Source organism: Corythoichthys intestinalis, chromosome 2 (genome assembly GCF_030265065.1).
Source record: "Corythoichthys intestinalis isolate RoL2023-P3 chromosome 2, ASM3026506v1, whole genome shotgun sequence".
Classification (NCBI taxonomy): Eukaryota; Metazoa; Chordata; class Actinopteri; order Syngnathiformes; family Syngnathidae; genus Corythoichthys; species Corythoichthys intestinalis.
Window position 1 is genome coordinate 6,505,971 of NC_080396.1, and position 25,068 is coordinate 6,531,038.

At 40.5% G+C, this 25,068-nt stretch overlaps 1 protein-coding gene across 1 annotated transcript; it reads left to right on the forward strand.

The window, feature by feature from the left end:
* Nucleotides 1-2,060: 2,060 nt before the first annotated feature.
* c2h1orf174 (chromosome 2 C1orf174 homolog) lies at nt 2,061-25,068 on the forward strand. The gene is made up of 4 exons (XM_057830179.1): nt 2,061-2,296; nt 2,482-2,553; nt 12,897-13,238; nt 22,243-25,068. The coding sequence occupies exons 2-4, from the start codon at nt 2,482-2,484 to the stop codon at nt 22,366-22,368; spliced, it is 540 nt and encodes a 179-aa protein (XP_057686162.1). The 5' UTR covers nt 2,061-2,296; the 3' UTR covers nt 22,369-25,068.

The window sequence follows — 25,068 nt, forward strand, 5'->3', positions numbered from 1 at the left end:
TGTTGCATTTTCCCAGATTTTTTAGATGATAAATAATCGCTCCAAACTAAGCAAAATTGAAAAAAAAAAACAAAAAAAAAACCGTTTAAAATGGTAAATATTTGAAAAAAATAAATCTCGACCACTCCATGATGTCTGCGATTTCTGCCATCGTGACCCTTGTTATATTACCGTGTTTCCCCCATAAAATCCCCCAAAAGTCCGGCTGTGGCCATTGACAGCTGTGTCTTGACACTTGGTGATACATGCTACACCAAGTTTTTGTATCGAAACAAAGTAAGTACATGATAATATCTCATTAAAATCATGGTGTCTTTAATTATGCTCTCAACTTGAGTTAGGGTTTAGCAGTTTAATTTTTTTAAAATGCCCTCCTGTTCAAAATGTTTCTTCCCCTAGAAAATTGAGATTTTAAGCTTTCCAATGATGTATCACACATGCATATAGGACCATTTTGAAATTTGGCCAAATTGGGGGTCTAAGAGCAATACTTCAAGCAGGGGTCGCGTTAACCGAATATTTTCCGTCGTTGACCGGTTTTTTAAACGGACGGAAAAAACTGAAGTCATTCCGTCATTTTGACAGGTTGCAATTCACACCCCAGACCACAGGGTGGCGAGTGAGCATATTAATTAGCTATTGTCTCTCTTAATGCATGACGTCGTTGGCTAATCTGTCAGAATATTGTAGCGTCACCGGCGTCTGGCGGCGGCACCGTGATTGACACATCAACGCGAGGTTCTTATTGGTGCACCCGGTGTGCCAGCGCGTCATCCAATTGGTGGACTAGATTGACCCCAATCACATGACGTCACAACTCCGCCCCCCTGACTGGAGCCGCCATATTATGTGTCAGCTCGTCGTGTTTACATATTACCGCTACGTACATGCCTCCTATTACGGCGTGTTTTTCTGCTCGTTAACATTAATAATCAAAATGGTGAAGGCATGTGTGGCGGTTGGTTGCAGTAACAGAGAAGATAGACGGAGAGACTTGAAGTTCTACCGTATTCTGAGAGACCCGAAGAGGAGAGCGAGATGGACTGCTGTGATTCGACAAGAAATCTGGGCACCAAACGATCACCACAAACTATGTAGTAGTCATTTTATATCTGGTAAGATGCCTTTAATATATATTTAGAAGATTTTGGGCTGACAACCACAATTAAGATCATTGTGTGACGTTGGTGATTGGGGTCTATATAGTTGCCTCTTTTTCTTTGGGGGCGGAGTTGTTGTTTTGTTGGTGTTGTTGGCGGTAAGCAGAGTAAAAAGAGGGAGAAAAATACCACGACTTCCGTGTCTAATTTTTCGCCGCCAAGCAAGCGTTACAATATTAATTAAAAATGAATGAAAACTAAATACTATTGAATATGTCATCATTATCATTTTAAAAATTTAAGTGACGGGTAAAAATAGATTATGACCGGATTTTTATGACCCTGTCAGTCAAAATGAAAGACAACGAAAATGTCTAGCGCAACCTCTGACTTCAAGTCACCTGAGTGTTTTCCGCCATTTATATTTTTTAAAGTATACTTTGGGGGGAAACAAAAACAAACGGGAGTTAACATGTCTTACATGTATCTTTTTTTCCAATGCTGGTAAATCTGAAAAAAAAAACAATTGAAAACCTACCAAAAATGCATATACTTATAATATGTTAATAATATTTACATATAAGTAAGCTCTGCATCTACTTCGCGGATTTTCGAGTACCCATCAACTGCGAAAAACGAGGGATCACTGTACTGAAATTCTAGTGTCCTACATTGTTTTCGACATGTCAGGTTTTGACTTCTGAGCAAATAGAATGGCATCGTTTACGTGACTAGCTCAATCTATGTTAAAGCTTAGAAGTGCAACAAAACGTAGGCTGAATTTAAAGCTTTTTTTGCCAGCCATATTCAATGATATTTTCAATATTTCCTGGGCGCCGAAGTTCCAACTCCCCTGTGTTGTTTCCCCGAACGGCTCCGACGCAAAATGGCCGACAAGCGACGATGCTTGTCCTCGTTGGCGCCCCAAAGCACGAAAGAGACATCTAGTTTGATATTTATTATATCAACGCAACTACTGAGGAGGCGGTAAATACGTCATCAGTCCGACCCGAGCGTGAACTCTCTGAACTGCAACAGTAGAGGCGTCGCTGCCATTGCCGAGGCTATGCGAGGACGACGACCAGACGGAACCGGAAAGAAGGGAAACGACGTTGTCCAGGAAGACTTTAGCAGCATGTAAAGCCAAACTCTTCAAGTTTAGCTCGAATAATTCGTTTGAGGCGACGGTGCACGAGGTAAGAGTCTGTTTGAGATGATTAAATGATACAAAGTCGTGTCATGCTGTGTGTTTCGTCTACGTAATTGTTGTAGGTTAGCTAGTACACTTTCAACTCGTGACTTTATCGTGTTGAAAACTGGGTCTGGACCTCTTTTCACTCTATGGAATATTAAAATGTTTTTTGTTTTTTTTTAATTGCAGATGCCGGGTCAACTCGATGGATTAAAAAACAGAAAGAGGAAAAACACATCGGCAGCCAAGTCCCCTGAAAAGGTTGGATTATTTGATACACGTATTACTTTTTCTAGTACCAATTTGTCCGAAACGGGCAACGAATAAAAGGACCGAGGCAGTGGCGCCTCCAGAATTTTTTCATAGGGGTGGCCAGATGGAACCACTTGCAATTCAAACCATCTCTAAAATATGCCATATTTTTCTGTAAATTATTGTTGGAATGGAAAGATAAGACAAGACGGATATATACATTCAACATACCGTACTGTACATAAGTACTGTATTTGTTTATTATAAAAATAAATCCACAAGATGGCATTAACATTAACATTCTTTCTGTGAAAGGGATCCACGGATAGAAAGACTTGTAATTCTTAAAGGAAAAATGTGAGTTTGTATATTGTGACTAAATATTGCCATCTAGTGTATTTGTTGAGCTTTCGGTAAATGATACTGTAGCGACTTAACTGTTCTGCCCAAATGCATGATGGGAAGTGGTGCAACCATGACTGTGTGTGGTGGCTGCAAATGCTATATTTTCTCTGCATTGGGTACACTACAGGGTGTTAAGAAAAAGATCAACTCCTGTCATTCTTCCCCACATCGCTTCCCACAATATTTATAGTTGCTGTGGGAGAGATGACAAAGCTTTTGCCAATTAAAAGCACAGCCCCAATGAATGCTTTTATCTACTCCACTCACTTGACACTGCCTCTTATCTCTGTATAGAAGTAAAATGACGCCATTGTAGGCTGTTTGCGGCAATACGTGAATGAGTCGTACTGCGAATGCGTCAATTGCGATAAATATTTTCACGTTATTAATTTTAAAAAAATAATTACCGCCCGTTAATGCGGTAATTTTTGACAGCCCTACATTTAACAAAACAAAATGAATGCATTCATTTGGGATGAAATGCATAACTGATGCTTCAACAATCTAACGATATACTGGCAAGCGGGGTGGCCAATGGGGTGGCCAACCAATTTATAGGGGTGGCCGTGGCCACCCCTGGCCACCCCCTGGTGGCGCCATTGGACCGAGGCCATGTCCACACCTAGCAGTTTTTTTTTTTGGTTTTGTTTTTTGTAAACCGAGGATCCCGCCCTAATACGTTGGGAAAAAAATAATTGCGTCCACACCTGCCTGCACGTTTAAAAACAAACAAACAAAAAATCCACAGTTAACAGCTTTCATTAATTTTAAGGTACATTTATAACAATAAAATAATTATCCATAATACCATTCTTCAATACGAGGCACAGCAAGAGTTTGTAAAAAAAATTTTTTTTAAATGAAAGCAAAAAAAGTGCCTAATTTACTCCAAATGTAAACATTGGTCTTATGTATAACTGTTGACAAAGTTTGTCGCAGTCAGTGACGTTTCCAGTTAAATCTTCGGAGTGTCCACATGATGATAATTATAATGCTACATTTTAGTGCTGCAACGATTAATCGATTAACTCGAGTATTCGATTAGAAAAAAAATATTCGAATTAAATTTTGTTGCTTCGAGTATTCGTTTAATTAAAGTGGCGTTGTAATGGTTTATTTTGAAAGTGTTTGTATTTAGTTTTATTGATTAGGGTAGATACACTGCCCTTTGGTCTGCCTCTTTTCACATGGCTGTATCCAACTGCTACCTGTTAAGACCAACGTAAGCTAAGTTTTTGTTAGAGCTAATGTTTTTTAATGCATTCATAATTTAGTTTATAGGTATATTTGGCCGTTTTGTGTGGGAATATGTGTCTGAAGCATTTGTTAAGAGCATTGAAAAAAAAAAAACTTTAGCATTTTATAGCATTTAAGCTTGCGGACTTTTTCTGGGTAAGTTAGCCAATTGTTCTTTTGTTTTACATAGATCTTTTTTTTTTTAATTTTATTTTTTTATTGAGGCTCAGCTCGGGTATTTTAATTTTTCATGTTCCTAATCCGATTATTCGATTATTCGAACTAACTAGTCCATCGATTAATCGACTACTAAAATATTCGATAGCTGCAGCCCTACTACATTTTATTTATTTTATTTTGCCTTTCTGGCACTCAAGGTCGTCGTACCATCATTTAAAAATATTAAAAGTGAGAAAACGAAATTTAAAATCCTAAAAGCAGGGGTGAAAGTGGGCCAGAACGGTCAGGAACGCAGTTCCGGTATAAGATTATATATATATATTATAATGTGCGATCCATAAGCCTGTCGCAATATGCAATAATTCCATTTATCGCACGGTAAATAAAAATGAAGGCGATAATTTTTCTGCTGCGATTTATCGCCTCGCGTGCACATGCGTGCGCGCGTGCGGCTATCGTGCTGTTAAAAGTTCGGCTTCCTTGTTACCAATTACGCAAAATGCATTTTAGTTCTGTTTTTAGTTTAGTGCAGGTGGAGGAAAAAAAAGAAAAGGTGACACTTACCATTGAAATGAAGATGTGAATGATAGCAAAATATAAGCATGATGTGTGCATCCATGAACTGGGTCGTAGAATGCCGATCTTGGCCGGCGGTCCCCCTCCGTTCGCCAGTCTTTATAAGTTAAGGTGACAGTTCTTATTGTGGTAACATCGCCTAAGAAATCGCCAGCTTCATCAGGTTTCAAATCATTTATTCCATCAACTCGCCGAGTGTCCACTGCTGTTGATGCCAGGATCGAAACAGAAAGTTAAATAGCGCTCTCCTGCTCACCGTCAGCCCCGCGGTGCATTCATGTATAGCAAAAAAAGTCTGCCACATTAGAAGCCGATTCGTTACATTACAGGTATTGTACTGTATTATTGTTATTATTGCTATTATTATATTGTTATTCTGATTTTTATTCATATTTTATTTGTTTTGCTCTTTGTAATTGCTATTTGCAATAGTAACAGCAGTATTTATTAAGGATGTAGTGTGGGTTTTTGGGCTGTGGAACGAATTATTGGAATTATAATGTATTCTTATGGGAAAATCCTGCTCGACATACGACCATTTCGACCCACAAACAAGCTCCTGGAACGAATTAACTTCGTATGTAGAGGTACCACTGAATTACACATGGAACGCCGTAGCAGAAGCTATGAGGGGAAATTTTTTAATTTGCCTAGATGCTAAAATTATGAAGTGGATTTTTTTCTTTTTCTCAAAAAACACATTTTATTTCTTCTGTGTTTCTGTGCAGTATTAATATTGTTGTCTTTTACTTGAGAGGCATGGTCTATTGTTTTGTGATTTCTTAAAAAGTATTTTTGAATTTAAGAGTAAACATTTGTTGCGTTCAAATGGGTGTACATGATCTATTAATATATACTGTATTCTCACAGTATTATTGTAATTTTTTTGGTATAGTTTTTTTTTTTTTAATGGGGGGGTGCAATAATATCGCGTATCGCAATAATTTATGAAATAAATTATCTAGAGCTGAAACGAGTACTCGAGTAACTCGAGTTTAAAAACTGATCCGAGTAATTTTATTCACCTCGAGTAATCGTTTATTTTGACAGCTCTAAGCATCACGTTTTGCCGGACTACTTTTAATGACGTGCGGAGAGGAAGAATGAAAAAAAAAAAAAAACTTACTGCAGCCGACAGCCGCCACAAACGACGCCGACGTTGCTAAATACTAGCCCGCACGATGCTACGTTGGTACAGGTAGCGTCTGATAAGTCTCATAGAGATCACATGTATGTTGAACTAGATGCGAAATGACAGACTCGGCCGCGTCTGGGCAGTGTTAGTAAACAGCCGCCATCTTAAAGCAGTAGAGCGCTAAGCGCTAATAAATAAGATTAACGTTACTGTCGCTACTAGCTCACGTAACGTTAGCCCTGCGGAGGGCTAGGTTTCAATTATGACCACTGGCGACGCGTGGCTAATGTGTCTTACATACAGGCCTTAACATAACATAGCATTGTGGAGTGATGAGGGTGTAAAATAAAAACTTAATCATGCTAACTATCAATTTTAGCTCAGTAGTCATTGCTGGATGAAACACCAAGTAGCACTGGTCCCTAATGTGCTCCAATACAGCCTGTATCATACATTTATTTTGAACACTGCAAAAACTCAAAATCCTATCAGGACTTACAGTTTAGACCAGACATGTCCAAAGTCCGGCCCGGGGGCCAAATGCGGCCCGTGGTCAAATTTCATCACCTCTGTCATAAAAACAATAACGTCTGGCCCGCACACAGACTTAATAAATTGGTCAGCAGTACTGCTACCAGCATATGAAGAAGCTTACACTCTAAATGCTGCTTCTGATTTACCCACTAAAAGGCAGCAGCACTCTAAGCAACATTACCCCGTGTGACCCTTTACTTCCAATTTTCTAAAATGGCGACAATCAACCAGAAAAAGGAAGTTGACTGCGACGCCCGACGCTTCAAGGATAGGTGGAAATTGGACTATTTCTTCACTAATATACGTAACAACTGTGTCTGCCTCATTTGCAAAGAGACAGTCGCTGTTTTTAAAGAGTTCAATGTGAGGCGATATAACCAAACGAGACATCAGTCGGCAAGTACGACAAGATAACAGGGAAGATACGCAGCGAGAAATTGAAGCAACTTGAAGCTAGTTTAATTTCACAGCTGCAGTATTTCTCAAGAGCCCGAGAATCGAAAGAGAACGCCACAAAGGCTAGCTGCGAGATTGTTAAAATTATTAGTTAAAAAAAAAACCCAAAGCAAATGTGACACGCAGAATGGCTTGCTAAAATTTGCTTAAATATATTCTGTGTAAAGGACGTCACCCAAGGTCGGCCCCCCACATTTTTACCACACCAAATCTGGCCCCCTTTGCAAAAAGTTTGGACACCCCTGGTTTAGACTAACTTAAAACTTAACTAGAACTTAAAAATGGCTTAACACAAAGAGAAATTCAATTGAAACACGTGGGGAAAAAATCCTAACTTTTAAGTGATGTGTGTTATCAAGCGTAACGGCATTTTTAGGTGATATATATACTGGACTGTCTCAGAAAATTAGAATACACAATATTCTAATTTTCTGAGACAGTCCTGTATATTGTTCTATGTAAAGGACGTCAGCCAAGGTCGGCCCCCCACATTTTTACCACGCCAAATCTGGTCCCCTTTGCAAAAAGTTTGGACACCCCTGCTTTAAATGGTGGATTAATGTACAGGACTGTCTCAGAAAATTAGAATATTGTGTATTCTAATTTTCTGAGACAGTCCAGTATATTTATATATATATATATATATATATTTTTTTTTTAAACAAGATCTAAAAGTTTTTTTGAGTGAAAGCAGTGAATTAGTCTTTTTTTTAAATTCTAGTTACATCTGAGATGCAATTGTTGGCTGTTTTCAACAATATAGATCGAAAATAAAGACACTGATTGCCTGAAAATGGTTCAAGATTAGATGAAGTGTCTTGTTTTCTCATGTATATTTATAATTGCTCTTCACCTAAAAATGTATTTGTTTTATCTAGGGCTGTCAAAATTATCGCGTTAACGCGCGGTAATTAATTTTTAAAATTAATCACGTTAAAATATTTGACGCAATTTACGCACATGTCCCGCTCAGAAAGTATTCTGCCTTTTGGTAAGTTTTACAGTAAGGCTTTTTTTGCTGTCCAACAGCGAACTCTTGTGGTCGCTTTGCGACATGGTTTATTATTTTCTTGCCAGTTCATTATGGCTGCACGACGTCTCGGGCTGATAATGTTGTGCTTATATGATCCTTGGACAAGATTTGTCCGTAAGTATGGTTGTTGTAAAGAATGTACATATTATGGTAGTAAGCGAAATGTTATATTTTTTGTATGAGACGCTTTTTGTTTATGTTTAGTGAACCTGTATAGCGTGCTAAGCTAACGTTGTTGCTAATGCAATGCTTGTGTACTTTTATTTTGTAGTTTTACGACGACAATGGTTTGAGGCCATTTTATTAATAAATCAGATGAAAAAGGAAGAAGTCTAATTATTAAGGCGTCGTTCACTAGCTGTCTAGCTTTGGAAAAAGTAGACGCTTCGGAGTGAGGACAGCATAGACATATTTAAATGACAGTAGAGTGAAATGCCCACTACAGTCCTTATGTACTGTATGTTGAATGTATATATCCATCTTGTCTTATCTTTCCATTCCAACAATTTATTTTACAGAATATATATATATATATATATAATTTACAGAAAAATATGGCATATTTTATAGATGGTTTGAATTGCGATTAATTGCGATTAATTACGATTAATTAATTTTTAAGCTGTAATTACCTCGATTAAAAATTTTAATCGTTTGACAGCCCTAGTTTTATCCGATTACTCGATTAATCGATAGAATTTTCAGTCGATTACTTGATTACTAAAATATTCGATAGCTGCAGCCCTAGTTAAATCTTAGGGGAAATGTCTTGTTGTAATGTTCGGAAACATCTACAACTACCTCATAAAGTCACCCAGTTAGTTGACCTTTATCAATTACGTGGAATATGTACTGTGTGGAACTTAGAAAACTGGTAGTATATACGGAGTGATTATTTCTGCCGTAACCGGTAATTTGCCTCCAAGCGTTATTTAGCCGCGAACACGTCACGGCAAAATAACCAATTCCCACCAGGCCTATAATATACCGATTGACTAATCAGAGCAGTTCACAGCAAAAGAAAAATAACGCTTTAGGAGTTGCCGGTTACGGTAATAACAAACACTGCCTAGTCTATTGAATCCTAGCAGCTAATTGGGGCAAAAATTAAAGTTTACTCACCAGTAATAAAATGTCGGCTGCAAACGTAAATGTGCTTGGATTTAGGTTCCCGCAGGCTAGAATAGTCCACGGAATCGTCTTATTTTACTGTTCCTTGATTAATTGCTTTCAGCCATTTGTTTTTCCTTTTCTTCTCACGAGGAAGAATGAAGAACTTCAAATGCGGCTGCGAACTTTTCCTTGTGTGACAACCCGCAACACAGCAACTTTTAGTCATTCCGGCGGAAAAAAGACCGCAAATAAGACGAAAGTTCAACGCGTTTGTATTACAATGCACGACAGAGCAACTGCTTGTGACTCGTCTTTTGCCCCTACTTCAATATGGCGACGCTTTGTTGTGGCTAGTGACGTCATGAATGCCCGATGTCCTACTGCCTCTATGTGTGCCAATGGCCTGAAAAACGGTTTACCCTTTTACAGGCCAGTCTCTCACTAGCTTTTAAGAATTAGGGGGGGCTTAGCCTCCAGGAGATGCCCAGGATGTAAGTGAATGTAGCGAAATATATGCCGGAAAACACTCAGATGAATTGAAGTTCCGCTCTGAGACCCCCAGTTTGGCCAGATTTCAAATTTGTTCGACAGTCCCTGACAAAAGTTTTGTCGCTTATCCATTTTGTAGAAACAATTGCTAATAACCTGACTTTTAATTATTCAATTGGTTTCAGAAATGGCTCATATGAAAGATAAGACCCTGCCAAATGATGTTGAATGTACAAAAATATGTTTAACTGGAAAAAAGATTTATAATTTAATGAAGACATAAAGGTCAAATTTTGGCGAGACAGAAGTTTTGTTGCCTACAGAAAGTAGTGTAAAAATTGGACATAAAATGTAATTCAAATACAAAAATATTTTACATAACATAAGCGAATTAAGTAGTGGTGCTGTGAGATCCAAATTTAATATTTTGTATGACTTCCATGGGCTTCGGTAAGGATTCATACAATTTATTGATGAAGTCATCAGGAACATCAAAGAAAGCAGTCTTGCATGCCTACCAGAGTTCATCAACATTCTTGGGTTTCGTCTTCCATGCTTCCTCTTTCATCCTGTTCATGTCTGGTGACTGGGCTGGCCAGTCCTGGAGGATCTTGATCTTCTTTGCCTTGAGGAACTTTGAGGTAGAGATTGAAGTATGCGATCCTGCTGCAGAATTTGTCCCTTTTTATGGTTAGGAATGTAAGAGGCAGCTTGATATTTCGGACTATTTATGTTGCCTTCCACCCTGCAGATCTCAGGCACACCCCATACTGGATGTAACCCCAGACCATGATTTTGCCACTACCAAACTTCACTGTTTTGTGGCAAAAGGTGGATTTTTCAGATGAATCTCCCATTGAATTACACCACAGTCGGCGCAAATATTGCAGGAGACCTACTGAAGCCCGCAAGGATCCGAGATTCACTCAGAAAACAGTGAAGTTTGGTGGTGGCAAAATCATGGTCTGGGGTTGGATCCAGTATGGGGGTGTGCGAGAGATCTGCAGGGTGGAAGGCAACATACAGTGGGGCAAATAAGTATTTAGTCAACCACTAATTGTGCAAGTTCTCCCACTTGAAAATATTAGAGAGGCCTGTAATTGTCAACATGGGTAAACCTCAACCATGAGAGACAGAATGTGGAAAATCCCCCAGAAAATCACACTGTTTGATTTTTTTCAAAAGAATTTATTTGCAAATCATGGTGCAAAATAAGTATTTAGTCAATACCAAAGTTCATCTCAATACTTTGTTATGCACCCTTTGTTGACAATAGCGGAGGCCAAACGTTTTCTGTAACTCTTCACAAGGTTTTCACACACTGTTCCTGGTATTTTGGCCCATTCCTCAGTGCACATCTCCTCTAGCGCAGTGATGTCTTGGGGCTGTCATTGGGCAACACAGACTTTCAACTCCCTCCATAGATTTTCTGTGGGGTTGAGATCTGGAGACTGACTAGGCCACTCCAGGACCTTGAAATGCTTCATACGAAGCCACTCCTTCATTGCCCTGGCTGTGTGTTTGGGATCATTGTCATGCTGAAAGACCCATCTTCAATGCCCTTGCTGACGGAAGGAGATTTTCACTCAAAATCTCTCGATACATGACCCCATTCATTCTTCCCTTTACACAGATCAGTCGTCCTGGTCCCTTTGCAGAAAAACAGCCCCAAAGCATGATGTTTCCACCCCCATGCTTCACAGTGGGTATGGTTTTCTTCGGATGCAATTCAGTATTCTTTCTCCTCCAAACACGAGAACCTGTGTTTCTACCAAAAAGTTCTATTTTGGTTTCATCTGACCATAACACTTTCTCCCAGTCCTCTTTTGGATCATCCAGATGCTCTCTAGCGAACCGCAGATGGGCCTGGACGTGTGCTGGCTTCAGCAGGGGGACACGTCTGGCAGTGCAGGATTTGAGTCCCTGGCGGCGCATTGTGTTACTGATAGTAGCCTTTGTTACTGTGGTTCCAGCTCTCGTGTGGTTTTGGGATTTTTGCTCACCGTTCTTGTGATCATTTTGACGCCACGGGGTGAGAGCTTGCATAGAGCCCCTGATCGAGGGAGATTATTAGTGGTCGTATATGTCTTCAATTTTTTTTTTTTTTTTTTTTTTTTTTTTTTTTACATTTTTTTAAACCTGTCCTGTTCAGCTATTTGACACAGAGAATGGAAGTCTAAGTGCCCGGATTCATCCCTCCTCCCGCAGCCCAGCAAAGGAGCCATCGCGCCCCCCCCCCCGGGACCCAGGGTGGACCCCCGGGCCACCCGCGCACCCATCAACCGGCCTTCAGGGATGGCAGGAGGGGACGCATCACCAACCCCATGCCTACACCCGACCCCGCCCGCCCACCCGGGCCACGAGCCACAGCCGCAGCCCCCCCCAACCGGCACGGCACGCCACGGGACCCCCAGCTGCCCACCAAGCCCCAGGCAAGGCAGGGTCCCCCGCCGGTGCAGGCGACACCCCGCTGATACACGGGCGCCCAGCCAGCAACCCGCGACGGAGCGCAGGGCGGATACCCAGTCAGAGACGAGAGGGGAAGTCGGAGGCGGGAGAATGCCAAGGAGCCACCACGGCTCCCGTCTTCCATTTTCTAATAATTGCTCCTACAGTTGATTTCTTTACACCAAGCGTTTTACCTATTGCAGATTCAGTCTTCCCAGCCTGGTGCAGATCTACAATTTTGTCTCTGGTGTCCTTCGACAGCTCTTTGGTCTTGGCCATAGTGGAGTTTGGAGTGAGGTTGTGGACAGATGTCTTTTATACCTATAATGAGGCAAAACAGGTGCCATTATACAGGTAACGAGTGGAGCCTCGTTAGACGTCGTTAGGAGTTAGACCTCTTTGACAGCCAGAAATCTTGCTTGTTTGTAGGTGACTAAAATACGTATTTTCCACTCTATTTTGGAAATAGATTCTTTAAAAATCAAACAATGTGATTTTCTGTTTTTTTCCCACATTCTGTCTCATGTTTGAGGTTAACCATGTTGACAATTACAGGCCTCTCTCATCTTTTCAAGCAGGAGAACTTGCACAATTGGTGGTTGACTAAATACTTATTTGCCCCACTGTAAATAGTCGGAAATATCAGCAAATCTTAGCTGCCTCTTACATTCCTCGGCAAGTCTCAAAAATAATTGCAGCGCTACACTGAACTAGACGTGACTCCATGCTCTTTGAATTGGGTCGCAGGGTTCTACCGCAAGGAGGAAATGCGTGAAAAGTCCAAAGACACACATGGCGGCAGAGAGCAGCTCAACGGGCGGCGCGGACGGAGAAGCGGCCACTAATTCAGAGAGACTGTCTCGCATCAGCTGCGAGTGCCTGCGGTCGGCGGGCAGGCGGCGATGCTCGGCGTCGCCTCTGCTGGACGGAAAGGAAGGAAAAGAAAACCTGAGAGAGACTCCGTACGATGTCGAGGACGGGCCCGAGGAGATGGATTGTGCGGAAGGGGACAAAAACGTCTTTCCCGATGATGACAGTAACCAGATTCTTCCTGTCGAGCAGTTCTTTGGAAATCTGGATGCTGTGCAGGTAAGCCGTTGCTATCATTTACCTTATAGAAGATCTGAAGGGTACAAGTCGCTGGTGGGTGGTAATGCGTGAGTGAATAAGGGCCAATGATTAATTTTTCAAGGATTATAGATTGATATTAATCTGACACTTTCCCAGATTGATTGTTTGCTATATTCCACATAACAATCTGGGAAAGTGCCAATTCAGACCAATTTCATGGGAGGAACCATTCAAAAAACACACAGCTGCTGACTAGATGATGGCTCTTCTTGCCACACTAGTGAAAAAAAAAAAAGCTTTTTGCTCCTCTTTTAATATGAAGTGTATTTCTGACAAAACATGGGAAATGGACCTAGGTATTCAAGCAGATACAGTACCTGACAAAGGTCTTGTCGCTTGCATACACATGGACCTGAAGTGTACCTCTAATATATTTGTAATCGGTCTTTTCTTACAAGAAATGGATCATTTTAATCCCAACAGGTTTTGGAAAAACATTTCAGTGCCAAACAAAATTGTTGCAAAGTGTTCTGATGTTTACAGCTTGGTAAAGCCCATTGAGTCAATTTTTGCAAAGACATAAGTCTTGTCTCCTTGTCAAATGATGCACACAATCCCAGATTAGAGCTTCACCTGTTACCAATAGTGGATCAATTAACTCTCAGGTGTGTATAAAAAGAACCCCATTGCACTAGACTGCCACATTAACTGCAACCTGACCTCTGACAAGATGCCTAAGATTCCTCCTGAGACCAAAGTGTTAATTATCAAGAGCCTGAAGACCAGATCCACTGCAGATGTGGCAGACACCTTCAGTGTGTCTCAGCGTCAGGTACAGAGGATTAAAAAAAAAAGATATGAACAGACTGGAGACGGTTTTGACAAGCCCAGGTCAGGCAGACTCCGCAAGACAACTGCTTGGGAGGACCGGTTGTTGGCCAGCCCTTTTTCCACTGCAGCAGAGCTCCACGAGACCTGGTCACCTGAAGTCCCTGTGTCAACCAGATTGGTCTGTTGAATTCTGTCTAGAAATGGCCTACATGGTCGAATCGGTGCCCAGAAACCAGCATTAAACAAAAGACAATTTTGTGTGAGAGATCAGCAGGGTGGAAGGCAACATAAATAGTCTGAAATATCAACAAATCTTAGATTCCTCTTACATTCCTAACCACAAAAAGGGTCAAATTCTGCAGCACAATGGTGCTCCATCACATACTTCAATCAAGATCCTCCAGGACTGGCCAGCCCAGTCGCCAGACATGAACATCATTGAGCATGTCTGGGGGTAGGATAAAAGAGGAAGCATGGAAGACGAAACCCAACAATGTTGAAGAGCTCTGGGAGGCGTGCAAGACTGCTTTCTTTGATGTTCCTGATGACTTCATCAATAAATTGTATCAATCCTTGCCGAACTGCATGGATGCAGTCCTTCAGGCGCATCGAAGTCATACAAAATATTACATTTGGATCTCACAGCACCACTACCTACAGTGGGGCAAATAAGTATTTAGTCAACCACTAATTGTGCAAGTTCTCCCACTTGAAAATATTAGAGAGGCCTCTAATTGTCAACATGGGTAAACCTCAACAATGAGAGACAGAATGTGGGGAAAAAAAAACAGAAAATCACATTGTTTGATTTTTAAAGAATTTATTTGCAAATGATGGTGGAAAATAAGTATTTGGTCAATACCAAAAGTTCATCTCAATACTTTGTTATGTACCATTTGTTGGCAATAATGGAGGCCAAACATTTTCTGTAACTCGCCACAAGCTTTTCACACACTGTTGCTGGTATTTTGGCCCATTCCTCCATGCATATCTCCTCTAGAGCAGTGATGTTTTTGGGCTATCATTGAGCAACATGGACTTTCAACTCCCTCCTCACCCCGTGGCGTCAAAATGATGACAAGAATGGGGAGCAAAAATCCCAGAACCACACGGGGGGGACCTAGTGAATGACCTACAGAGAGCAGGGACCACAGTAACAAAGGCTACTATCAGTAACACAATGAGCCGCCAGTGACTCAAATCTTGCACTGCCAGACGTGTCCCCCTGCTGAAGAAAGTGCACGTCGATGCCCATCTGCGGTTCGGTAGAGAGCATTTGAATGATCCAGAAGAAGACTGGGAGAATGTGTTATGGTCAGATGAAACCATAATAGAACTTTTTGGTAGAAACACAGGTTCTCTTGTTTGGAGGAAAAAGAATACTGAATTGCACCATACCCACTGTCAAGCATGGAGGTGGAAACATCATGCTTTGGGGCTGCTTTTCTGCAAAGAGACCAGGACGACTGATTTGTGTAAAGGAAAGAATGAATGTGAATGGGGCCATGTATCGAGATATTTTGAATGAAAATCTACTTCCATCAGCAAGAGCATTGAAGATGAGACGTGGCTGGTTCTTTCAGCGTGACAATGATCCCGAACACACAGCCAGGGAAACAAAGGAGTGGCTTCAGAAAAGGCATTTCAAAGTCCTGAAGTGGCCTAGCCAGTCTCCAGGTCTCAACCCCATAGAAAATGTGCAAAGGGAGTTGAATGTCCGTGTTGCCCAACGACAGCCCCAAAACATCACTGCTCTAGAGCAGGGGTCCCCAACCTTTTTTGCACCACGGACCGGTGCTATTTGGGTCTTTTTTTTCCACGGACCGGTGTTCTGACAAATTTTGCAACCCATCAAAAATTGCAACGCAATGCGGTTCTGCGCATGCGCGTAACGTTAAACATAGCCGCAAAATGCGCAAATGCAGCGATTCCAAAGTAAACACTACAAACTTTCTTGAAAGAAAGGAATATTAACTTACGTTTGATCATGGAAGGACTTGTAGAAAAGTTCTCCTCAGATTCATCCTGCCATGTAAGCTTCACACAACAGCTGCACACCGCGCTCACCATTAAGGACTTCGCGTTGTTGTTTAACATTAATTAAGAAACCCGCTTCACAAAGATACGATGTTGGAAATTGTAGCAAGGTTTTCAACGCTCTTGTCGCGATGTCAGGATATTCCAGAATTACTTTAATCCAGAACCTTGGTAGAGTTGTTGTCTCAAATGTACGTTTAATAAGGTCGCCGTCATTTGCGATCTCTGTTTATTCACAAACGGGTCACGAGTCCACTCCTTCGCAGTTCGTGGGTCTTCGAGGTTGTAGGCTCGTCAGGTGCCCTTTTTCGCCGTAAAAATATTTCCAAAGACGTCTGTTTTCCTGTTATCTTCGCTCATGTGGGGGCTAATTATTTCCGGGAACAAATGTGCTGCATCGCGGCCTGGTAATACGCTATTATCGAGGACAAGCGCACATAGATATATTATATACACAAACAAGATGTACTGTTAGCAGTCCAATCAATGGACTTCTATGACACCATTGTAATCTATCCCGTACTATTATATCTAGAGTTGACAGATATATTGGTGTGTTAAGCAGGGGCACAGGGTCAATTCAGCCAGAATGCGGTCGTTATTAAATTATTTTTTTCTTTGCGGCCCGGTCGCAAATGCGCCACGGACCGGTACCGGTCCGCGGCCCGGCAGATGGGGACCCCTGCTCTAGAGGAGATCTGCATAGAGGAATGGGCCAAAATACCAGCAACAGTGTGTGAAAAGCTTGTGAAGAAATACAGAACATTTTTGGCCTCCCTTATTGCCCAAAAAAGAGTACACATACAAAAAGGGTATTGAGATTAACTTTTGGTATTGACCAAATACTTATTTTCCACCATGATTTGCAAATAAATTCTTTAAAAAATCAAACAATGTGATTTTCTGTTTTTTTTTCCACATTCTGTCTCTCATGGTTGAGGTTTACCCATGTTGACAATTACAGGCCCCTCTAATATTTTCAAGTGGGAGAACTTCCACAATTAGTGGTTGACGAAATACTTATTTGCCCCACTGTAATTCGCTTATGTTAATTGACATATTTTTGTATTTGAAGTTCCAATTTTCACACTTTCTGTAGGCAACAAAACTTTTGTCTTGCCAAAATTTGACCTTTATGTCTTCATTAAATGATAAATCTTTTTTCAGTGAAACACATGTATTTTTATACATTCAACATAATTTGGGAAGGTCTTAGCTTTCATATGAGCCACTTCTGAAACCAATTGAATTATTAAGTCAGGTTATTAGCAATTGTTTCTACAAAATGGATAAGCGACAAGACTTTTGTCTGGGACTGTATTCAACATATCAATCTGGGAAAGTGCCAATTCAGACCGGTTTCATTGGCGGAACCATTCAAAAATACACAGCTGCTGACTAGATGATGGCTCTTCTCGTCACACTAGTGAAAAAAAAAATCTTTGCTCCTTTTTTAATGAGAATATGAAGTTTATTTCAGACAAAACTTGGGAAATGGACCTAGGTGTTCAAGCAGATAGTTGCTTCCCAGTTATATTGTGCTACTAAATACTAGAGATGTGTTTTGATTAGGAGTGGGAACCTCTTGGTACGTCACGATACGATTTGCGATACAAAGCTCACGATAATGATAATCTGACAATATGGCGTTACAACGATTATCGATACATTGGTCAGAAAATCATTTTAGAATATTCTACAAACAACTAATAAACAGAAAAAACAAGCTGCTTCTGTGAATTGGAATGAGTTTATCACTAGGAGACGTCCAATCCATTTGATCCCTCCCACTTCAAACGGATTGAACGTCTATGGCCGTCAGTGGCAGCCAATGCTAGGCAATGAGGTAATTTTGGGCCATTTCAGGTCATTTACCTGTTGATGTTCAGTTACTTTTATGGGTCACTTCCTGTTGATTTTGAGTTACAGAACAGGAAGTGACCTGGGAATAGGCAGTGACTCAAACTCAACAGGAAATGACCTATAAATGCCCTAAAATGAATCGCAAGTGACCTGTAAATGCCCTGAAAACCCACAGTCTAAATGGATTGGGCGTCGTGCACAGTCAATGCAGCCTTAGAGTTAACTGAGACACTATTATGGTGGAAGATTTTTGGTAACAACTTGTTGATTCCTTTTAGTTTTTTTAGATATTGACACCTTTTTAAAACGATATTTCGATTCTTGGCAGGAGCATATAGATAACCTTTTGGGATACAAAGTATCACGATATATCACCATTTCGATATTTTGTCACACCCCTAGTTTTGAGTGTTACCGTATTGTCCCGAATATAAGACGGTGTTTTTTACATTGAAATAACACTGAAAAAGAGGGGGTCGTCTTATATTCGCTGTCTAGACATTATACCCATTCATGACGCTAGATGGCGCCAGATATCATTGAAGCGATGTTCTGTCATGACAGATCTCAGCTACTCTCAAGTTCAACCAGGTTGCATTATTTTATTGCAATGTTTTTCCTTATTCAGATTTGTTTCAAGACTACAGTTACAGTTAGACATCACTTTGATGGTTAATGCAGTTATTGCAATTTTGTTGTTTTGTCACAATAGATTGGTGTATTTACATTTCAAAAGCCAGAAGCCATTCATTTACGAATGTGATTGAACTTTAGTTTACGTATTTAAATGTTCAGATATTAAGATTTGAATGAGGTAAAACAACATGCTTTTTCTGTCAAATATAATTCAATTTTCAATTCAATTTTATTTGTATAGCCCTATATCACAACAAGGTTGTCTCAAAGGGCTTTGCAGAGGCAATATGATACACAGTCAGAAACAGCAGATGAAATAAATAGAGATGAAATAGAAAAAGGTCAAGTCCTGGACATCCCCCATCCTTTGACCCTCCATGACGGCAAGGAAAAACTCCAAAACTCTTTGGGAGAAATGAGAAACCTTGGGGAGTACCACAGTCAGGAGAGATCCACTCCCAGGACGGATCGACAGGATGCACCAGGACTGCTAATGGTAATTAGCAGACGGAGTTACAGTTTGTAAAGATGCAATAGAGTAAGGGAACAAGGAGAGGTCCATCTAGCCAAATGAGACTGGGGGGGCAGGGGGGGGGCAACGAGGACGTCCATCCAGCCAGTGGTCCGGATAGTCAGGAGGCTGCAGCTAAAAAATAGCCCACTCCCCAGAGGGGAGGGGGGAAAGGGAACACCGGGTGACTAGTGATGAAGAGACTAGTCGACTAGATATTAAAATTATAAAATAAAAATAAAGTAAGACAAGAGGTAGGTAGAGTAAGAAAAGCTGCTCTCTTCTACTAGTTCCAGTTAAGTCTTGCTGCTGCGTTCTGGACTAGCTGAAGACCTTTTAGAGAACTTTTAGGACAAGCTGCAAGTAGGGAGTTACCGTAATCCAATCTAGATGTAACAAACGTGTGAAATAATTTGTCTGCATCGTTTTTAGACGAAATATATCTAATTTTGGTTATGTTGCGCAGGTGAAAAAAGGCCATTCTGCAGGTTTGTTTAATGTGAGCTTTAAATGATAAGTCTGGGTCAAATAGAACTCCTATGTTTTTAACTGTGGTGCTGGAGGCTACATTTACATTGTCCAGAGTGACTATCTGGGCAGTTAAAGAGTCTCTCACACTTTTTGGGCCTATTATAAGGACTTCTGTCTTTCCAGGGTTAAGTAGAAGATAATTAGTGCTCATCCAGGTATTTATATCTCGGACGCTGGCGCTCAGTTTATCCACTTGCCTGATCTGCTCAGGTTTTATTGATACAGTTGTGTGTCGTCAGCGTAACAATGAAAGTTAATGCTATGTTTTCTGATATTGACTAAAGGAACTTTGTAGAGATGCACGATAATATCGGTCACCGATAATTATCGGCCGATAATGGCAATTATGACGTCACACAGATAATCCAGATAAAACGAAATTCAACCGATAATGCAATCCGATAATTATATACTTGATTTAGCCTCCAAATGTGCGCAATCAACAGTTTTGTCCGATTCTGCTAGTTTTAAGGAGGTGTTTTTGCAGTGCAGTAATGTGATAAATGTTAGGAATGGCTTACTTTTAAATGCATTTTTGTGCAACTTGGGTGTTTACTCCTTAAGTAATTTTTGCCAAAAGCTTACTATTACACAATGTCATTGCGATTGTTTAGTTGTTGGAATTTACTACTTGTTCACATTTGATGTGGAAAAAACACTAAATTACATTTTTGCACAGTAACATTTATCTTTGTATACTTTCAAATTTTACATACATATTTGAATAGAATTATTGGTGTGACATCGGGTGGAAGGGGCAGGTAATTATCGGTTATCGATATCGTTTGAAAAATGTATTATCGTGCATCATCAAAAGGAAGCATATAGAGCGTAAACAAGATGGGCCCGAGGACCGACCCTTGTGGCACACCATGACTGACACTAGAGTACGGTGATGAATGCTGGTTTAAATTGACAAACTGGTACCTATTAGATAAATATGATTTAAACCAGCAGAGTTATTGTTATAATCATCAGTTTCAGATGTACTGTAATTATTTTCTGTATAAAAATTAATTTGGTGTTCAAAAAGTCTTTTTTCAAACTTGAGTCTTGAAAAAGAGGGGGTCGTCTTATAATCAGGGCCGTCTTATATTCGGGCCAGTACGGTATTTCTTTGTTACTCATGATTCAATATTTTTTTTCCTCAGAATGGAGTGATTCCATATGTATTTCCCTGCACTTGCTCTATAAAAGTAACATTTACTGACCACCAGTGTTGTTAATTGTACTTTAAAAAAGTAATTAATTACAGTTACAAATTACTTCTCCCAAAAAGTAATTGCTTTAGTAACTCAGTTACCTGAATGTAAGAGTAATTAGTTACTTGGCAAAGTAACTAGTGATTTTTTTTTTTTTCCTCCAAAAAAAAAAAAAAAAAAAAAAAAAAACAGGTCACACAATGTGAAGCTTAAAGGGCTTGGGGGACAATTGGCCCAAGCCCAATTCTTTACCCTCCACTTAACTAGACACAAGGGTATTGCGATAACTAGCTAGTAACCTTTGCTATGTGTGGAAGTTATTTAAAGTTGTGAATCAATCGTTAAAAGTTGTTAAAATTTCTCCCGTTATTGCATTAGTTCCCATCTGTCTACTTTAAACATGTGTAAGTTTTAAAATTGTTTCATCATTTAAAGATAGATTTAAGTTAAGATTTTGCCGATTTAGGAGCATTTTAGATAAAAAAAAATTACTTAGGTTCGCTAGGAAGGATCTCTACATCAGGGCCTTCCTGAGAGGTCTACTGCTTTAAGATGGCGGCTGTTTACAAACGCATGTGGTCCTTAAAACATGTTGGCAATGCAGCAGTGTCTGTCATATGCATCTAGATCTATAATATGATATCTACCGTGTCATGTGGGCGTAGTTTGTCGGCTATGGCTGCAGTCAGGTATTATTGGAGCCATCTAGCATCGCGGTTGCAACGGCGTCTTCCCCACTCCTGCTCTGCTCTCGTCCCCGTGAGTCCGTTTCTCTCAGACTTTTTTTAATTCAACCAACTTAGTAACGCATAGTAACGCACGCCTTTCCCGCCTCAGTAACGGTAACGGCGTTGCCAAGATGAGAAAAGTAATTAATTAGATTACTCATTACTGAAAAAAATAACGCTGTTAGTAACGCCGTTATATTGTAACGCCGTTATTAACAACACTGCTGACCACCACAATGTTTTTTATCCATTTTTTTCTAAATGATAAAATGTCTGTGTGAGTGCTTGTCCGAGACTGGTGATTCCATACTTTTTGCTAGGGTTTGTATATCGCAAACCCTCCAAACATCCCAATGTCAGTTTGTTCCAATATCTTTCAGCCAGGATCAAATCAAATCACAGCCGGGAAAATCAACGCCCCCATCACAACAGGCTTAAAGGGGAAGTTCAGAATTTTTGACATCCGGCTTAATCTTTGAGTTAGCAGGGGCTTAATTATTCGTTATAGGCTTTATAAATGTCTAATTAATGACGATAGGTTGATTTACCTTAACTAATATTAAGCACCATGAATTCCGTCTCGACAATATTACCACCCCTACGTTTAGTCTCGGCAGTGTTCAAAACAAAAAGGAGTTGGAATTGATTTAACGAGTCTAATCAAAGCGTCTCTCACCGGGCAGGATTTTCCTGCAAGAACCTCAGCGACTTCATCCCGTCGCCAGAAGGAGCACCGGCGGCGGCATTATTTCGCTCGAGAGGACAGCGATGAAGAGGAGGAGCGAGCGGAGGGAGACGGCACTTTATGAAGAGTTCACGATAAAAGAAATGTAATTCGGCCAATAGGCTGTCGCGAACGCCGAGGACATTTTCTTTCGGTACTGCAGCTGACGTGAGAAAGCCTTCCACTTTGACGTACGAATATGGCAAGTGTGCCTGTTCATGTTTTTTTTTTTTTTTTTTTTTGCATTGGATATATTTGTATTTGATATATTTAAAAAAAGAAAAAGATTTGAAACGCTATGTGATTCTTTGTTTGTGCTATTATACATATGGTTTCAACTAGTGTTGCAAGGGCTACAGCTACAGTACCGTATCTTTTGGACTATAAGTCGCAATTATTTTTTTTTTCATAGTTTGGCAGAGGGTGCGTCTCTTGCTCTGAAACGACTTATGTGTGATTATTTACGGTCGGGTCGGACTTCTCTCTCGCTAAATAAAAAAAAAAAAATATATATATATATATATATATATATATTAGGGCTGTCAAATTTATCGCCTTAACGTGCGGTAATATTTTTTTTAAATCAAGCATGTTAAAATATTAATTAAAGCATGGACGGAATGACCCGTTCATGCGTTGCCTCAAACCGTTTACAATGACGTCGTTTTGACACATTAAAAGGTATGTAGTGCCCTGGGAAAATTTTAATATTCCATCATTTATCCATAAACGCATGCCTTTTGTATTCATATCATGCCACTTCGTGTAATTACACACAAGAAAATGAGAGAAATTTGGCTCGATTGTCAAGCTAAAACGACCGGCGCCCGAGATCTGGCAGATTGTGTGCGTGACGTCACGACAAGTGAAGAGAGTGCCACCGGCCATTAGGGGGGCAGCGCCTGTCTGCATCAATAGAATTCCTTCTAGTGAGGGGAGAATTAGGTGTTTTGAGCTGTTTATGCTGATGCATTGTGTTCGTCGTGCACATATTCCAGGTTCCCTCATGAAGAAACACCCCTCGTTGTCAATAAAAGAGAATTCAGAATTGACAGTGAGGGGTGTTTCTTCAACAAGAAAAAGGCTCAGTGCTTTAATACTGAATGGCGGCGATGATGGCAGACAATTTCCTTTCTAGTTTCAGCGACGAATCCGACGTAGAAGGACGTAACGAATGTTCATCTAATGGTGACGAGGAGAGTTACGAAGCTTTAATCGGTGTTTTAGGTTACCAATTTGAGCCCAAACGAACGCCAATGCAGCGTAATGAAACGGTCATTGAGGGGAGCAATGACACTGATGAAACATCGGCAGCAGATTGTGTGGGAAACACCAATGATTTGTTTTGCATTTCTTTTTGTGAAGCTGATACACCGTGACTGCATAATAAAGGAATGCATAGAATAATTATCATTTATTGCGCTATCATAGCTTTTTCGCTCTGCCAACAGACACAAATATGAATGGGCTCAGAGGATTTGTTCTATATGTTTTACGAACGATAATGTATACATGTGTCCAGTCCTGTATCCAATGTGTGACATTTTTTATTATAAAACAGTACTCACTCTGGCCATTTCGAGCTTGGCTGCTCCCCTCCTTTGCTTAGCCTTAGCCTCCTTTGCTAGTCATCATCCTCTTTCTTGATATCTCGGGACATTTAGGTCGCTGCGCGTGTATGGTCGGCACCGCATCTCTTTTGAGCAGCAATCTTTTAGCAAAATCCGATTTCACTTGTCCATAGTTCGAGAAGCTTTCAGGTGGAAAATGCGCACCACAGAAAAGCGTGCCGGAGGCTGTGTCTAGAAAATTAGCCCTCTTTGCACGGACGAACTTTACCCATCGTCTGCGTAGTCCAGTATTTTTTTTCGCGTTCGGGAACTCGTGGATACTATATTCCGATAAATAGCTATTTGTACACCACATAGCACAGCAGTTTTGAACCATTTTTGAGATGTTTTCGTCAAACAAACCCCAACGCTACTCTCTCGTCGTTAAAAAACAATGGCACCTGGCTCCGCCTCGACTGTCAGTCACTTGTCGTGACGTCGCCGCCCCATTCGGCTGTTTCCGGAACACTTTCGGGAATGTTCGTCATTTTCCATCTATTTTCGATAATTGCTCATTAATGTGATTGTTTTTTTTTGTTAACTTTATCAATATTTGTTATCTTGGCACATAACGGTTCTATTGATGTCTCACACCCCCTTTGCTGCTACATCCCCTTTAAGACCGAAAAGGCAGAGAAATGCGAGTGGACACAGGCGTTCATTGGCTTAAGCAGCCTCGACTAACAGTCATAGTTGCCCAACTTCCCATCATGCATTTGGGCGGAGCAGGAGACGATCTTTTTTTTAACACGCCTAATTGAACACAACGCAGAACATACCATTTGCAGCCACCACTGACAGTCATGGTTGCCCAACTTCCTATCATGCATTTGGGCGAAGCAGGAGACGTTCTTTTTCTTAACACGCCTAATTAAACACAACGCAGAACATACTGTATACCATTTGCAGCCACCACTCATAGTCGTGGTTGCCCAACTTCATGTATTTGGGGCGGACAGTTAAGTCGCTACAGTATCATTTAGTGAAAGCACAACAAAAATAATATTCATATCCCTCCAAAAAAATAATGTTCACAAAAAGAAAAGCACTCAATACAAAGAGAACTGGCATTCCCAATCAAATAGCTATGCAAAATACACATAAATGTTAATAATGTTCATGCCATCTTGTGGATTTGTTATAATAAATGCAGTACTTATGTACAGTATGTTGAA

Excerpts from the sequence above, each read along its gene's own strand:
- c2h1orf174 (XM_057830179.1), top strand. The coding sequence starts at position 2,482 with ATGCCGGGTCAACTCGATGGATTAAAAAACAGAAAGAGGAAAAACACA. Across the intron at positions 2,554-12,896 it reads CAGCCAAGTCCCCTGAAAAG|GGTTCTACCGCAAGGAGGAA; the intron begins GTTGGATTATTT and ends ATTGGGTCGCAG. Across the intron at positions 13,239-22,242 it reads GAAATCTGGATGCTGTGCAG|GATTTTCCTGCAAGAACCTC; the intron begins GTAAGCCGTTGC and ends CTCACCGGGCAG.